This window comes from Epinephelus fuscoguttatus, linkage group LG3, assembly GCF_011397635.1.
Source record: "Epinephelus fuscoguttatus linkage group LG3, E.fuscoguttatus.final_Chr_v1".
Lineage (NCBI taxonomy): Eukaryota > Metazoa > Chordata > Actinopteri > Perciformes > Serranidae > Epinephelus > Epinephelus fuscoguttatus.
Genome location: NC_064754.1, coordinates 31,061,150 through 31,078,563, shown reverse-complemented (window position 1 = coordinate 31,078,563; position 17,414 = coordinate 31,061,150). Strand labels below are relative to the sequence as shown.

Sequence of the window (17,414 nt, the reverse complement as noted above, 5' to 3'; positions counted from 1 at the left end):
TCCCATCTGCTAACACTGAAGTTGCGGAATTTATGGGTACACTCCACTGTCGGTCACTTTCTCCATGCTCTCCTTGCTTGCCAACATGTCTGGAGATTTAGCTGAAAACATTGGAAGGGCCACTTTGGTCACAATTCATAATTTCAGCATTGCATTGTTGGCGACAGCAACAGTGTCCACCAAAGAGCCACCACAGCACTCGGAAAGTTTGTTTTCTAACTCGCACAGCATATGTTCCTCATGTTAGCATGTAACATTATGATGTTCAGTGGTCAAAAACGAAACAAATGCGCTAGTTAGATAGTTTCATATAGCTTTCAATCTGCTACAGTATTTGAAAGCAGAGATGTAGACTGTGGAAGAGTGGTCTGTTTTTATAATATAACCTTTATTTAGCATAATTTTAAAAAACAAAAAAGGCAGTAGTGACACCACTTATATTTTGACTGACTGTGTCATCACTGGATTTAATGCTTCGGTACAAATCTAACACCACAGGCTGCCCAGCAGATAACCTGGCTTTTGTCTACCGCTCTCTGAATAAATAAAGAAATAATTAAAGAATTATTAAGAATTTCAAAAAGTAATCCTGCCTCTCTTTTAGCGTAAACTGCATTATGTGCTATACCAGTATGAAAAGAAAAAACAGAGAAAACAAGGGTAAGGTACTCACACTGACAGTGGCTTCACATTGTGCACGTGACTCTTGCATGGCAATGAGGCAGAAGGCCGTCATGGAGACATCTGAATCTCTGCCTTCCACATCACCCTACACACACACACACACACACACACACGTTTTTATTCATATAAAATAATAGTTAATGACATGTTATTGTTTTTATCTTGATTAACTATTTTTCTGACACCAAATGAGGAATTGAGATAAATTGAATAGTTGCACGCACACGCATAGCGTGACTGTACACATATCCAATCTCTCTAAACAAGCCGTCAGGTTGCTGGGCATTGAGAATCAGAAACTTGATGGCTTCACAGATATATTCCCTTTGCACCGCCACCAGATTGCTGGCCATGGCAAACACCTTGGCAACATATGCTGTCAGCCTTGGAGAGGAGAGGAGAGGAGAGGAGAGGAGAGGGTGTTAGTTTAGTTTTATGTATGTGCAAGTCAGAATCTAAGTTAAAGGAGGATCTGTAAACATTTTGAGGTCAAGGATGTTCAAATGCCTCACCAGGTGCTACCTTTGGAATGAGTAAACACACCAAAAGACCCATCAGTTTTACGATAGGCCAGCTCATTCAGGTAGCCTGTACACAAACAAAAACACACAACCTTTTTAGTGACTGCATTGCAACTCTCTACTGATTCTTATTGACTGGAAATCAGTTGGAGGAGTCCTGTTACATTTTTTTCTGTGATTATAGCATCTTTCAAATTAATCTGCTGGCAGGTTTGGTGAAAACATCTGTGGTTTATGAGTCTATGTGTTTGCCTAGACCAATAATTCTCTGTGGCCCAAGCTTGTTTCTGTGGGCAGGGGTAGTGTGCATTACTGTCTACCACACTGTCTTTTTTCATACCACTTTGGTCAAGTCAGACAATTTAAAACCCCACACAGAGGCGCCTTAAGATTTTTGGTATCTGTGCTAACAAATATATCTGTGTGTGAGCTTACCGGTCTTTATGTTTTGTAGGGCTTCATTACGTTTTTGAAAGCCCACAGCTTCCCACTGGTTGGTTTTGTCCAAATATGTGGCTGCAATGACCGGAAGGGTCATGCTGGCAATGTTCTGCTCTCCACAGCCTGAGGGCAAGATGATCAGACTACCCATAGAGTTCCCACTAATGGCGTGCTCCACCAGTGCAGAAACTTGTTCTCTCCCTGCACGTACACACACAAACAGAGAAAAAAACATGTCATAAAGCATCAGGAGGAAACAACTAAAAACTAGAATTACCAACTCATTGTTATAGACCCCTTGAGTGTTGGTAAATAGTGATCACGTGACTCGCTATGCGCGTGCAACAGGGCAGCAGTAAACATGGCAGAGCTGGGGAGATACGTTCACTCATTCATTCATCTTCTAACTGCTTCATCCTCTTGAGGGTCGCGGGGGGGCTGGAGCCTATCCCAGCTGACATCGGGCGAGAGGCAGGGTACACCCTGGACAGGTCGCCAGACTATCGCAGGGCTGACACATAGAGACAAACAACCATTCACGCTCACATTCACACCTACGGACAATTTAGAGTTATCAATTAACCTAGTCCCCAATCTGCATGTCTTTGGACTGTGGGAGGAAGCTGGAGTGCCCGGAGAGAACCCACGCTGACACGGGGAGAACATGCAAACTCCGCACAGGGATCGAACCGGCAACCCTCTTGCTGTGAGGCAACAGTGCTAACCATCGCACCACCGTGCCGCCCGGGGAGATATGTGAAGTCACTCAATCCCAAGGATCGGGAATGCTATTTTAACAAATGAATGTTGGCTAACGACGAAAGACATCCAGATCCATATTTGAGGGATCCAAAGGAATGGATGGACGATCCAACCAAATGGCCCACATCATGTACAATGATCTGAATGAAGGATTTTGTGTCCTGAAAGCTGTAGTACTTCCTAGCCAACGACAGTGACACAAAACCACCATGTACCAGGCAGGGTTGTTATAAACAAACCCAGGAACTTCGTCTTGACCGCAAACTGCTCATGCATGGCAGGGTAAGTAACGTTAGCTAGCTAGCTGACAATATCCAACTCCAAGCTTACTTGACTATGACTATTATGTGGCTAACTAGCATTTCTCATAAGTTACACAGCACCACCTATTATTTGAATAGCGTTAATTCTGAGAGCACAACATAACCTACAACTTCAGTGTGTTAATAGCCAGTAAGTTACCTGTTATGCATTTGAGCTATATGTTAGGATGGGGAGGACAGAGAAGGCGTCCTGTACATCAGGACCGTGCATGTGGAAGATGTCCAGGAGAGAGGTCCAGCCAGCTCCACTGAAACAAATCAGCTTCCACAAACCAAAAAGGCTAAATGGTCTTCTCCAGTTAGCACTGAAGGGTCTTTTGCCCTTTGGAATCCGGTGAAATTTAAGTTCTTTGTTTTTACTAGATCTGCTCTGGCATCCCATGACACAACAGGAAGACATGACAAAAAGTTAATGTTAATAAATTATATAAAGAAAAGATAATAAATCCGCTGCTCTCATACATGGGACTCGAGACTGGGGCGCATCCTGTTTGTGAGAGGCGATGACGTAGATCTCGAAAGCGTCTATATGTCTCCACAAACCAGTCAAGTAGCAGTTGCTGTTAATATCAATGTCTGTCCAGACTCATATGTTGAAGACAGAGTGAAGACAGAGTAGTTGTGCACACATCCAATCCTGCTTTAGGTCAGGTGCTGGATAATGTGGGTCCATGCAGAAAGAAGAAGAAGAAGAAAAGATAATAATGTCACTGACTCTCTTCTTTTGGCTACTTTTGATGTCCAGTCACTGTATACTTGTATTCCAGAAAGAGGTGGTATAGAGGCATTAGAGCATTTTTTGAGCCAACGCCCAGTTACATCCAAACCCAGTACTGAATGCATTTTAGATCTAGCTCACATAGTTCTCAGCAGCAACTATTTCAGGTTTGAAGATGACTTCTACTTACAATCAAAGGGTATTGCTATGGGCACCAAGATGGCACCGAACTATGCCTGCCTATATATGGGTCACAGTTGTCTCTTTTGTACTATGTGTTTCCCCAATAACAATTTGTTTATTTTGTATATCTGTATTCTTTGCACTTATTGATAAGCAAATCCTTTGTGCATACTAAGTAGCCATCATATGCCTATATATGGCTCACTTGAACGACTGTCTGATTGTTTGATTGACAGATGATGTGGGTGGGATGACACCTGGCTCTTAGCCTATATGTATACCTGCCACCTGCCTTTTCATTCATTCTTTTGAAGTTGCCTGAGGAAGACCGTTTGGGTCGAAACGTTGCTTTTTTAATCATTAAAAACTTACTGGGAGCTCTAATTCAGTGTGCGGATTTTCTTCTTCTTTCAGACTCATATGTTGCCATGACAGCAGACAATGCTTCAAATATGGATGTTGCTGCATAGACGCTACGTTGTCTAAAACATGAATGCTTCACACTCATTTTCAACCCAATAGTAGAAAAGATCTGTACTATCATCACAGTTTCAAGATGGACAACCAAGTTTAGTATTCAGTATTTGACCAAACGTCTCCCCTTCAATGCCTGAGTTATGGTTGTTTTTGCAAAACATTATGATGTAACAGTGAAGCTGACCTTCTAACTTTTGGATTTAAAATATCATCACTTTTTTATCCTATTTGACATTTGTGTCTATGTATTCTTGAGTTATGGCCAAAAACATGTTTTGTGAGGTCATTTACCTAAGTGGAAGTTTGCGCCAAATTCCAAGGAATTCCCTTAAGGCCTTCTTGAGATATCACACTGACGAAAATGGGATGCAAAGACAGACGAACAGACAGACCGATGAATGAACGGATAACCCAAAAACATAACTGTTGCTGGCGCGGAGGCATAAGGTCCCCAACATTTCCCATTATCATTTCCCACTTGGGTCAATACCAGTTTCCACCAGTGCAGAGTTCAGTGTACAAACACAGTATCACGTAACATGACCAAATGTATCTCACCTGTCACAGAGATCTGTGTGCTGGTAGGTGTGTTTGGAGCCAAATCTTTCTTAGGAATTCCACTGTTGAGAGTTTCTTCTTGTTTACCACCTAAAAAGAGAAACAGTGGCAAAGGGTGGCGCTCAGTTAGCAGGTGATAAAAATACAATGTTACTTGTGTAGAGCACAAACTTCTTGTGTTTATTTGAACTAATTACTATATTATGATGTTATTTTATGGGTAAACTCACCTACACCTTTATTAGTGGGGTCTAGAGTTATAATCTGAGGATGTTTAACCAGTACACCTTCAGGCTGGAAAAACAACAGTTAGAATAAACATTAGAAATCACAGAGTTATCTTTTTCTGCTAGTGTGTAACAAAATACAGTTCAACTTGAAAAGGCTGATATGATTAACATTAACAAGCTTTGCCCCAAAAGATGTCTGTTTGTAACACAGGGGATTGCTGTTCATTTCCTGTCTCCAGTCAACAGTCAATGTTCTTTTCAACACACGCCAACAATAACCTAACAGCCTAAAAACACATGATTACTGTAACCATGACAACAAAGCTCCTTTAGCCATAAGTACCTCTTTTAACCCAAACCACATTTCCCTAAACTTTCACTACGTACTTACTTCTACCTAAATTTATAACTTAAATTTATAACCTAAAAGTGTTGTCTTTCTGCCTAAAGCTAACCAAAGCATACTGTTGTGACTTGTAATGATTCTGGATAGCTTAGACAAATGATGTTGTCAGTGGCTTAATGGACAGTCATGCATTTTTTCATTGAATAGGACTTGATTCCACACTCTAGCAAGTGGCTGCTTATTAGGGCTCCACAATAAATGGAAAATTTACCTTCATCGTAATATCAGCATGCTTGATTACATTATTACAAAAAATGTTTTGAACTGCGATAAATAGTATATTTAGCCTACATGTGCCATGCATTCATACACTGCAAATGGTGTTGAATTGGTGGTGTTGGGTGACTTTAGGCCTACTAATTCTGAAAGTATATCTCTTGTCACAGAAACCACTGAGAGTGAAACTTGTGTTTTGGTGAGGTGTCATTGTTTTTCTTCTGGTGCTCTGCACAGATCTGACACTTGTCCGCCCAGCCACCTGCCCTCATCCCCAGCTCTCTAAAGCTCGGTGTGCTGTTGTTTTCTGGTAAAGTGGTTGGATGGCACGGAGGTCCCAGTGGACCACCTGTATACAGTAACATTGAATTTAAATCTTACATCACAATGTCTGCTGTGACAACAGAGTCTGTATTCACTCATGTCAGTGATGATGGTGCCTTACCCTTCAGGGGACGTGCCATGTTTTTTCCCCCTGATAATGCTACATTGTGATAATGTGATTGTGCTACTGGTTGATATTGTATTGATTCATGTCAGTGATGACCCAGTGATGTTTTACTGTCCAAGAGATGCACTGTGCTGAAAAAATATTTTCACCGTCCATCATTTTCTTACAGTACATATCTTGCAAATTTATTTCTTTTTTTATGTTTTTCCTGTTTTGTTCAGTCTCAATAAGTGAAAAGGAAACTCTTCTCAGAATGAAAGAGAATCAGCAGATTTCTCAAAATGTTGGACAATTGAATTTATACAGTAAATTATTTAATGGATTATCCATATATATTCTTTTTCTATGGGATTATCAAAAATCACAATCATTTACCACATCTGATCTACCTTCTACTGGCTAGATGATTTTGGTGCTCAAAATGTAACATTTGTATGATATTTGTACATATGTATAGTATATAAAGGTTCCCCTCAATGTATATGGTGACTACGGCCCTGTCAGCATGCATAATTAGGCTACTGTTGTCTGGGTGCGCAAAGGTGAAGTGGCTGGTCTTGTCATACAAAGTTTGATGGAGTGTCAACTGGACAATATGGAGATGTTTGCATATTGAAAGCCGGACTACAAATGTGGATAGAAAGGGAGAAACACACGCAAGCCTAAGACGTGGTAAGATAAGATATTCCTCACTATATGAAGTGACTGATAACAAGATCTGTATAATGGATTGTAAAGAAATGCGTCAGGTTTTTATTTTGTAGACAATCAATCTGTATTTATAGCATGATGGGATGACAGCACAATGATGTGTGTGGTATCACTGGAAAGCTCTGGTCCTGCGCTTTAATGTGATATGCGTGGCATTTCTGTGTGAGCCTGCATTCGCGAGTAATCCATCCAAGAGTAATGTGTGTGCAGAGCTGTATGTAAGCTTTGTTATACATCATTTTAGTGTAACTTTATCATTTTTTTTCACTGTGAAAACATTGGACTACCGACAAGTGCTTGGTCTTGTCGGAAAGCTACAATTCCGTTGTTTCACGTGATATGCGTGGCTTCTTGCTATGACGCACGGTCGCGGAGAAAATCAATAGAGAAGAACAGGTGTGAATTTGGACGCACTATGCGTCATTCGGGCCCATAGGGTTAAACATTAGAACATTAAAACTGTATACTTCAATATTTGATTATTTATTGTCATATTGTCATTGCAGTATTCAATAACATTGCATATCTCATGTTTTCCTGATATTGTGCAGCCCTACTGCATTTGACATCCCAGCTGAGCATCCACCCAAACTGGTTGCAACTGCCTGAAAGTGGCTTTATAGACACTCCAACCACAATGACCAGAGATGAAATGAAAAGTTGAAACTTTCTTTAACTGAAATTTGAACATTTAAGAGAACATTTGTAATATGGAATAAAGATGCTCTAAACCCTCGGACATGGAGTCTGTTTCTCTTACCACCACCAGCAGCATCTTCATGATTCCATCATTGAGCGACGAATCTTTAACGGCTGCTTTGACCTCAACGGGGTATTGTCCATCTTTCATGGGAATAATGACGTAAGGTACAGATCGTGTAGTTTGGGGCCCAATGTTGACTTCCTGACGATACTTTCCACGTTTAGAAGCTGAACTGCACACATGCTCCTTCTCAATCAGATCCACACGCACCTTGAAAACAAGACAAAGATGGAGACAAAGACTGAGGTATATGTACCGTTGATCAAAGATGAAGCTCCCTTCCCACACTGAGTGGATAATGAGGATCATAATCATCAGTTTCATTTTAGGTCATCTAACCAACGGTGTAGTTCAGTCAGGACCACCTTAGTCAAAAAACAAAACAAACAAACAAACAAAAAAACCTTTATTTCCATTTGCGGTATTATATTTGAAGGTATGTTCTGGGGCCTTTCTGCCTTTCCTTGGGCCCACACAGAAAGCCTGAGGCAGAGAGAGCACACCTCCGTGCCCTTCCATGCACCTACATGGAAAAGCTAAGGCAGGGAGAGCAGCAGCAAAGACCCCCCGGGAAGAGAACAGAGCAGCATCAGTGACAAACAGAAATGACTCTGATAAGTCAGACAAAGCATAAAAAGGAGGAGCTGGGTTGGAGGCAGGTTGTGAAGCAGCTTGCAGAGGAAGCAGCAACAGTAGGCAGGCCAGAGCAGTTTAAATAGGGCACCCTGAATGAGATTCACCAATTGGTTGCATAGAAAGGAATCATGTGATCTATCAGCTGACTCACCACTTGAAAGGGCTGCTTGAAATCAGCTAAAGTAGCAGGGATGTGAGCTGAGCCTGACAACGTGTCCTGCCTGAACTAACGCTATGCTCAGTTTTTTGTTTCAACATTTAGAGGGACACATATGAAACTGGGAAGGTTAGGGGTCCTCCCCCTGAAAGTATTGAGCATCAGAAACTTAATTTCCTCCAATGTGGTGAATTTTTATGCACTAATTTGTATATTTTCTCTATCAATTAAATGTGGTTGCAAGGAAAAAGTGTAATGCTTTATACAATTTCTCATTGGTTCTGGCATAAAACAGTAATACAGACTTACGGTGATAGGATCTGGGCTGTAGTTGTGGAGGATTGCCTTTACTTCTAGCTGCTCTCCACGAACAGCAGAGTACGGCAGCCTGAGATCGATGAAGAATTCCTTGCGGACAATTACCTCTAAGGGCTCAGCGACACAGATTCCTTTAAGATAAAAGAGATAAAAATCAAAACAATAGATGAAACAGAAAGAGATGCAGGGAAAGATGTAAGAGATGGGAGAGTTTTAAGGTTAGAGACACAACTAATGGCCAAAATACATGGGGCACAGACGCAAAGCAAAGCATCACATAGGCAGGAGTTGGCAGGGCTCAGACTACCGTAGTTTTAAAATCCTAACAAATTTTGAAATCGGTTCACTTCATGCACTTCAAAAACAGATGTCCTTCTCTGTAATCTCAAATAGGCACACACTATAAGATTTGAAAATAATGGTGCATCACACATGGATTCATCACCCTCCTTAAATCGTACCATCTCTATGGGGTCTAATCGCCAAAGACTATTTCCATTTTTCATTTGCATGTGCACATGTTAATGAATATTCATTTTACTATAAAAAACATGTCTCTCCTGATTAAAATATAACAGTCTGCGAACAGTTAGGGAGGTTTAAGACTGGGTCTGTAAACCTCTCACATTGCCAGATAATCTGGGCTGACGTTGGTACTAACCCAAGTTCTAGACCTGATTTTTCCTCTGATTGTCAAAAGGGTGGAATAGGGGATGATCTCACCCAAAACTCTTGTGATCTGAGCCCGGCTAAAAACACATGTTAGTCACTGAATCCTCACCTTGAGTTCTTGACAGACTGATGCCAATGAACTGCCAGGTTGTGATTGAGTCTTGCAAAGGAATATTTTTCGACCATGATGTGGTGTCACTGAAACAATGAAAAGTGTTACTGTTTAAGAGGTACAGGGTAGCTCTGAATCCTCGTAATGTCATTAATTTAGTCAACAGTGTATTTTCTTTGTTCATATTTCAGTTGACTCACCAGTTAGGTTTTTCCCGAGGACAAGCCGGCAGCGTGATATCTGACCACAACCAACTTTCAGGAAACTTTGTGCGAGACACAATTTCATTGCTGTCCATGTAACTGTCATCTTCCTCACCTAAAGTGTTATTAAAAATGTTAGTATTTTCCATTGGGAGGCAGCTGTTGTTTTCTAACTACCAGTATAACCATGATGATAACCACGTAGGGCTTCAACCCATCCCTCGTCCCGTCTCTTACTGCGAGCAAGCAGGAGAATATCCTCCTTCCTCTCAGCTCGCTGGCTTTCCATCTCCTTGCAGCAGTGTATGAAGGCTGCAACACAGGCTGCACCATCACTGATGTACTCTGAGCGTCTCTCACAGGAGTATGAGAGGGGGGTTTCTATCATGCCATCCAAACAACAGTCATGTTCCAGTTGGTCTTCATATTGACTTGCTGGAAAGAAAGGGTACAGATAGATAAAGGTAAGAAGAAATGAAGTACAATTTGTAAATATACAAATCTGTATGTCATATTTCTTAGTCAAGTCAGTTTTATTTAGATAGCCCAAAATCACAATATGTAAAACATGTAACACACACTATCCTTAGGCCCCCTAGTGGCAAAAATAATTGGAGGCTTGTATTACTGTCTTTAAGAGCTTCTGACGTGCTTATTTTTCAAGTCAGTGCAAAGGTAGTGATATCTTGTGAAACTAGACAACGTAAGGCATCCATTGGTACCAACCATGTCGGCATAGCTTGTCGGGATAATGCTCCAAACTTAGCCTAGATTTGAGCGTGGGAACAACTGGCATGGCAATTTTTTTAAGGGGTCCCTTAAACTCTCACCTCAAATTATCTAAATGAAAATGGTTTCCATGGGTACACCCAGGTCTTTCCTAAACTTGAGAATTCTTGTTCCCAGTAAATGTTTTGTTCCTTACAGTCAATGTACTCCTTTAAATTAGCTTTATATTTGTCTTTTTAATTGTTTTGGAACTTAAAACATTAACAGTGAGAGTATTAGTCATCAGAGGATTAGTATTATTAAATGTAAATTAAGAAACCAGAGTGTATCAGTATGCGATTCCTTAACTCTCCTTACTGACATTGTAAACACCTAATTTGGAATGAAAATGGCCAATGCAATTGAAAATTCAATACGATGTAAGGGGCTGGAATATTTCCATTTCTAATTCCGAATGAAAGAATTTCTCGCACTTGTATACACTCATTCCTCTTTAAGTTCATTCCGGTCTTTCTGCACATGCTCATTTCCACGGCCACGGGCTGAGATAGAACAGTCGGACTCGTTGCAATAACCGGTTTCCTGCCACAAACCTTGCGCAGACCAGAATAAAGGCGATTAAAACTGATTAAACTGATTTTTTATTTCATTCCAAATGAGAAGCCATCATGTAACCGCATAGTTTTCTAGCCTATATACTTAAATAAGCAACTTCCTGAAATTCAGTCATGGCTTTTGGTTTTTGTGGGCCACCCCAGGATTTTCAGTGGACCCATCCGGCCACCACTATGAATTTTCTGTGGGGGTGCCACTGAAAAGGAGGGATTTCTCTCTTCAATGTAGTAAAGTAGCAGTATGAAGGAATAGATTGACACATTAAGTATGAGTAAAAAGTATAAATAGAGTTACAACAATCATAACGGAGAGCCTGATTTGTGGGAAGGAAGATGACTGAACATGAGGATACTAAGCCATACAGAGTTGTGAGCCTTACCTAAGGTGGTCCTGACCTCCATTATAGTAGTGCTCCGTTTCTTTCTGCTCGTGGATGGACACTTCAATTCTGGCAATGCAACACAGATAAGATCTTTAACAGAACCCAACAAGGTTGGACCTAGACTTGAATTTTCAAGAAAAAAAACCTATAGTGAGAGCAGTTGGATTAGTATCTTTAGCAACTAGTGCCCAGCAGTAGAGTCATCCGCTACCAGATAAAATAGAACATTAGCTTTGACACGGATGAGAGTATGACATTGTGATGCTGCGTCAGTCATAGATAAAGAAGCAAAGCATTGATATCAATGTTGTGACTGGTAGCCACAGAGGGGGCATATCCCACAGTGAGACATCAAAGCGAATGCTATGAAAGAGAACCCCAAACTTTTACACCCACCTCTCCTGGTTAGTGATGTTTCATTGATATAATATGAAAGCCTAAAAAAGAGGTATGTTCAGGGTAGGGAAGAGAAAGTAGTAAGAAGTAGTGTCACCTTGTCTGTAGGGAGTCCCAGAAGCCGTGCTTGACTCAAACAACAGCCCAGCATCGTAAAACACACCCATACCGTCCTTCCCTCCACCTGGTGTGCAGCCTGTGTCATACTTCTCTACAATATCCCACACCTGAGCACGATTCACACACATAAATACAACAAACAAGACATAGTGTTACTCTATGTAAGTTAAACAGTCATATTTAAAGACTCACATGACAGTTCTAGCATGAGACATATTTACTTATAGAATGTATTTGCTGCGGGACAAATGTATTGGATCTTGAATCCAAAGTCCATCAAACTTAAAAGTTAATGTGTGCCATCCTTTATACATAACTTCTAAAATCAAACCTCTTTTAGATATTTTCAATGAAATATGAAATAAAAAAATGACCTTTTTCTGGGTGAGACGATGCTTTTTGTTTAGGACGAAGACTCCTTTGTCAACTGCCACCAGTCCCACTGTGGACCCTGGGTCTCCAGTGACCTTCAGACCAAACATCCTGCGAGGCTCATAGGACGGAGCGGCTCTCAATGATTCCAGTTTCAGCTACATGTGAAGGTGAGATCAGTGGATGAGACATGCTGTTTTGTATTTGTTAAAGCTGTTACATACATAGAGGGGCAATTGGAGAGTGGAGAATTCTGTCAACGCACGTTCTATGATACGTAAATCCGCAAGAACAACCACTAGCCTGTATATGTCTGGATATATTCCCAGTAAGTACTTGAGCACACCTATAACGCACACACATACGCCTCTCACCTGTGGATCATTATCCCCTGTCACTATAAAGATAATCCTTGCTAGATTGTTCTTTGCCTCCATGCAAGACTTTCCATTGTTTGTTTCTAGACTGCTTCCTTGTAATCGACCCTGCCTGTCCCTGACTCTCCTGCTTCGTCTGCTCCCCAGTAAATCACTCTTCTGTTCTTGACTAGGAGCTCTGCCTCTGTCATCCTGGTTCCTTTTCGCCTGTTTCCTGCGGCTGTCTGGAAAGAACGTCACCCAGCTTTCCAAAGTGAGTTTACTGGTTCAGTCACCAGTGATCTTCTGTGCTGTGGAAAGTTTCGCTGTGTGGCTGCACACTCTGCCTTTCCACGCTTCATCACTGCTGACAAACTCTCTTTTGTCCACAGCCAGCTTTACATCATAAAGACTTTCCTCAGTGAGTACTCTTGGTTTTAGAATCCCAGCTCTTCTGACAACGCTCTGCGTGCCCCCTCTCGTTACTACTGCATATAACTACACTGTCTGCTGTGTGTGTGCATCCAGCGGATGCCGGCTCCCTACCTGTGTGCTGTTTAAATGTTCCATGCGGAGAGCTGCAGACTGATTCTATTCCCCTTGGAGCTCTAAACCTGAACAGTAACTCTCTGTTGCTTTACCAGTCTCCATTACCTGTATTCACTGAAGTGCTGCACTAAAGCTCAGCATAAACTGCTCCACCTGTCTCTGGTATTGATTTTGGGTCCAAAATCCACCTGTTACAATGTAGCCGTAATTCTTTTGGGGACAAGAGTTTGACTTATGACGCACCCTGTTATAAAGGATCAACACGCTGTATTTTTACAGCTGTGCTCCAGCATAATCTCTTAATCAGGGACCAGTAACACACTGCACCATATCTACTGGTGCACTCTCACTAATTTCACTTCGTTTTGCAACCAGGCTGCCTCTTAACATACATCTATCAGTTTGTCTGGCCATGTAATTTGTTAGACTTCGCTACATCAGTGTTTATGTCTCACCGAGCCCATGCAGGAGTCCTTCACATCCACCCAAACTGAGTCTGACACCACTTCATTGCTATTTGTATGATAGTAGGCAATGATGCGAAACGATGGCAGCATTTCTCTGGTAACAGTGACTGTCAGGGAAATCAGTACTTGGCCGCTTGACTTGAAACGGCCATTTTTCACCAGCTGACCTCGGCTCAGGATCTGGGGACACAGATTTGAACATCAGTTCTTATCTGACATGAGTTTATACTACACAGGTCGTGGAATGCTACAAAAATAGTTGTTTTTTTTATCTGCACACATGGTGTTGAACATCTCTCACCAGGTATGTGATGTCACTGTTGAGATTTTCCTGTCTGTTGAGGATGAGGTTGACTTTCAGGTTTTCTCCTAATTTCAGCTCTGCGGTATCCACACCTGTAAATGTGACATGTTGCAATGAGTGAAATTCTAGTGTATGGTACATAATATTTAAAGGAGCTATATGTAAGAAATCTAAAGCAAATAGTCGTAAAATCTTCCTAATATGTCACAGAGACTAAGGAATAATGTTCATATAACATACTGATCTCACTGACAACAATAGTGCGGCCAGAATATTCGCATTTAAAAAAAAATTTGACCGTCCGCAAATCATGTTTATGTTTTGAATTTGTGTTTTGGCCTGTTGCGCAACCCACCGCCGTCTACCAGTCACGCAGTCAGTAGAGTCTCAGCATCAGTTACAGTTACGACTGAGCTACAATGGCTGACAGTGCAACTAAACCCAAACGGCCTCGTTATGATTCCCAAAAACGCCAAGACAAAACTTGAGGCAAAGCGAGGGTCTATATAGGAGATGCTTTTGAATGGTGGAGATGGTTGAAAGTGGAGAAGAATTTGAAATCGGATGTCGATGTGGCTACTCTTCTCCTCGACAGGTAAGCTTTAGCCAAAGTTGGCTAACTAGCATCATAGCTAGACGGGGATGGACATTTCGAATACTTTCAACTGTTATTCATTTTCAGTCATACATTGAAGCCCATGTGCAGGTTGGTCATTGACCCTACTGATTTTTTTGAGAAACAAACGTTAGCAGCACGGCAAGCAGCATTAGCAGTGTCCCCGTACATAGCATTAGCAGCCGGCTCCTCCTCAGCTGTATCCCGGCAGCAGTGTTAGCAGTAGAGAAGCCGGACTTGCTTGAATGGTCTGCTGGAAAACCGAAGATCACAGACACGGCGACGGGGCCCTACCACGGCAGCCACCCGTGGGCAAACAAATCAGTCTACAGCGTGCCACTGTCCAGCAATCTCGAATCTGTAGGGGAGGGGGGGCGGACACGACTTGCGGCAGTATTTTGAATTTGAGTGTAGTAACCGTTTTGGCTCCATTCTTACATACAGCGCCTTTAATCAATAGCAGTAATAATAATTGTCGATATCAACAACTGCTTTTAGACTGCTTACTGCCAAGCCATCATATCCATAATGTAATTTTGACAGCTAGTAAACATTTACCATTGATTTGTATTCAAACTCAATAAAAATATTTGTAATTCAGTACCAAGTCTACATACCAATGATGTAATTTTGACTAGTTGGACTTCTAATTTATGAGATCTACAACTCAGTGCTCAGTAGTGAAAATGTTTATTCTTGATATCAACAAGTCATTTCTCAACAGTCAATTGTCAAATTAAATTCTTACTATTCTTGTAGTTACCTGCAAATGTTCTTACATTATAAATAAAATGAATGAAATGAATGAAATTCAACTCTGAATTGTCAAAATTTTAATCATTGACATGTCAGCTTGGAATAGTAACTAGACAAAATGTAATTTGAGATACCTGGAACTGCATCTCAGATGTCTGGAAAATTGTTATATACTTATGTAATAATGTAATTGTGGAAACTATATTTGTACTAGTACCATATCTACACCGACAATTCATTTCATACCCAGTCAGAACTGAATATTAGACAGAGAATTTTGACTTGCATAAAATGTGATTGTAGATATCTTTATGTATATATGTGCATATCTAAAATGAATATGGAGATTTGGGCTACATTTCCCAAATAAATGTGGTAATTTAAAAGTCGCCCAATGGCTTTGTGGTACTTTAAAGATATGACAGCCACATCTGAATTGGGAAGTTACATTTCAGTAAGTTACAATCTCTTTTCAAGATGTGAAAATTCAATTCAAGATATCTGAAATTGTTAATCTTAATAGTGAAAAAAGGAATTACAGATATCTATAATTACATTAAAGATATCTAAAGGTCAGTTTTTACCAGACAAAATGTGATCTGTAAATGTGAAAATACATTTGTAACATGTCAAAATTGTTATACAGATATCTTAAATTAGCATTTCGACATGTTGAAATGTCATTACCACCAGTGAAACCTAATTCGCTATACTAGTCAGCCCTGTTGGTTAATGTTAAAAGGGCCTGCCATACCATCACCAACTTTTCACCATTTGACTTTTCAGGGTGTTCCCTACCTATGTGGATGTAGTTGTTGCCTTTGGTGGTATATGGGAGAGCTACCATGGTGGCTGATGCTTGTCTTTCACGTAAAATTTCAGGATCGTTGGTCCTTGCCTGCAATTTAAGACAAGACACAGTTTAATAAATAACAGATGAAAAGTCTAAAGTCTGTCCTATCCCACGTATGGAGGCCACTTAATGTGGCAATAAGACATTTTACTGACAAGAACTGACAAAGACTTCCGTACAATAGCTTGACAATAACTCATACTACAATTCAACTAGAGTTGAGAAAGGTTTTTGTTTTTATCCGTTGTTACTGAAAGGTCCAGGGTGGCAGGTGTGGCAGTGAGGCTGCAGAACTGAAACTGAATCTTCTCACTTCTCCTGTAAAACAACATGGTGGACTCCCTGCAGGCCTGCTCTGTATGTAGTTATAAACAGCTCATTCTAAGGAAATGAAAACAGGTGAGTATAAATTAATAAAACATGGTTATAATATTAAATGCCACTTTTGCCAATAGATGCCCCTAAACCCTACACACTGGACCTTTAATATTCAATTTTTACAGAGCCCCTACATGGACATAGGGGACAAGAGTCACGTTACAAACCAATCACAGTCGACAGATATCTTTCCCTTCTTCTGTAAACTTTCAGTCTAATTGATACAGAAAAGTTGATCATTTTAGTGCAGGGCTACCCAGAGCTTTGCATGGGTCCTATGGACGACAGGCCTACACACTTATAAACAAGGCCTGGAAGAAGATCTGGCTTGTTAAGGTTGCTGCTGTTGCGCTCTTGAAAGCTGGCAAAGTACAGGCACAAGAGTAGTGCCCAGCACCCGACCTCTGGTTTTCCAGGCGGTTAAAGATGGCATGTGGGGACTCTGAATAAAAAAACGAGTAATGCAGTGCATAGACACTCAAAATATTTCTTAGGAGGGCACAAAAGTTTGGCGTGGCAATGCTCAGGGGTTCAGTAGATTTTTGACCTCCATGGGTCAGAAAAACATCAACATACATGGTCTCCATTTATTGTATCATTGGCTTACGAAGTTGATATGGCTAACATGTTGGGCAAAAATATCGTACAGCAGCACAGAACATTAACTTGCAGGATGTGGTCACTTAACAAATGTAATGCCAATAATCATTTTTCTTTTAGCTCTGTTTTGGTACATGGTATGTTGTATGAACTCCAGTATGTCCACCATTCACATGATGTACAATAAATGTGTGAGCAACAGAACCAAAACAATGAGCTATGGAAACTAAATCTTCATGGAGCTTCAGAGTTGGATGATAGCGCTGCCATATTTCACAACTATAGAAGTTAATATCAAATTTGTTGATTAATGTAGGTTAAAGCTACCATTTACCAAATGGGCTGTAATGCAAAAATAAATAAATAAATAAAATTATAG

General features: G+C 40.8%; 1 protein-coding gene across 1 annotated transcript in view; it reads right to left on the bottom strand.

The window, feature by feature from the left end:
- The window catches only part of LOC125886025 (complement C3-like), a 42,373-nt gene that overhangs the window by 14,377 nt on the left and 10,582 nt on the right, over positions 1-17,414 (bottom strand). The window contains exons 12-28 of the mRNA XM_049571926.1: positions 16,003-16,102; positions 13,830-13,924; positions 13,517-13,708; positions 12,159-12,314; positions 11,762-11,891; positions 11,266-11,334; positions 9,780-9,977; positions 9,540-9,657; positions 9,337-9,425; positions 8,547-8,686; positions 7,442-7,654; positions 4,898-4,961; positions 4,668-4,757; positions 1,641-1,847; positions 1,197-1,272; positions 909-1,068; positions 674-769 (exon numbers count right to left, since the gene is read on the bottom strand). Coding sequence (XP_049427883.1) covers positions 674-769; positions 909-1,068; positions 1,197-1,272; positions 1,641-1,847; positions 4,668-4,757; positions 4,898-4,961; positions 7,442-7,654; positions 8,547-8,686; positions 9,337-9,425; positions 9,540-9,657; positions 9,780-9,977; positions 11,266-11,334; positions 11,762-11,891; positions 12,159-12,314; positions 13,517-13,708; positions 13,830-13,924; positions 16,003-16,102 — 2,193 coding nt within the window. The remainder of the gene's footprint in view (positions 1-673; positions 770-908; positions 1,069-1,196; positions 1,273-1,640; positions 1,848-4,667; positions 4,758-4,897; positions 4,962-7,441; positions 7,655-8,546; positions 8,687-9,336; positions 9,426-9,539; positions 9,658-9,779; positions 9,978-11,265; positions 11,335-11,761; positions 11,892-12,158; positions 12,315-13,516; positions 13,709-13,829; positions 13,925-16,002; positions 16,103-17,414) is intronic.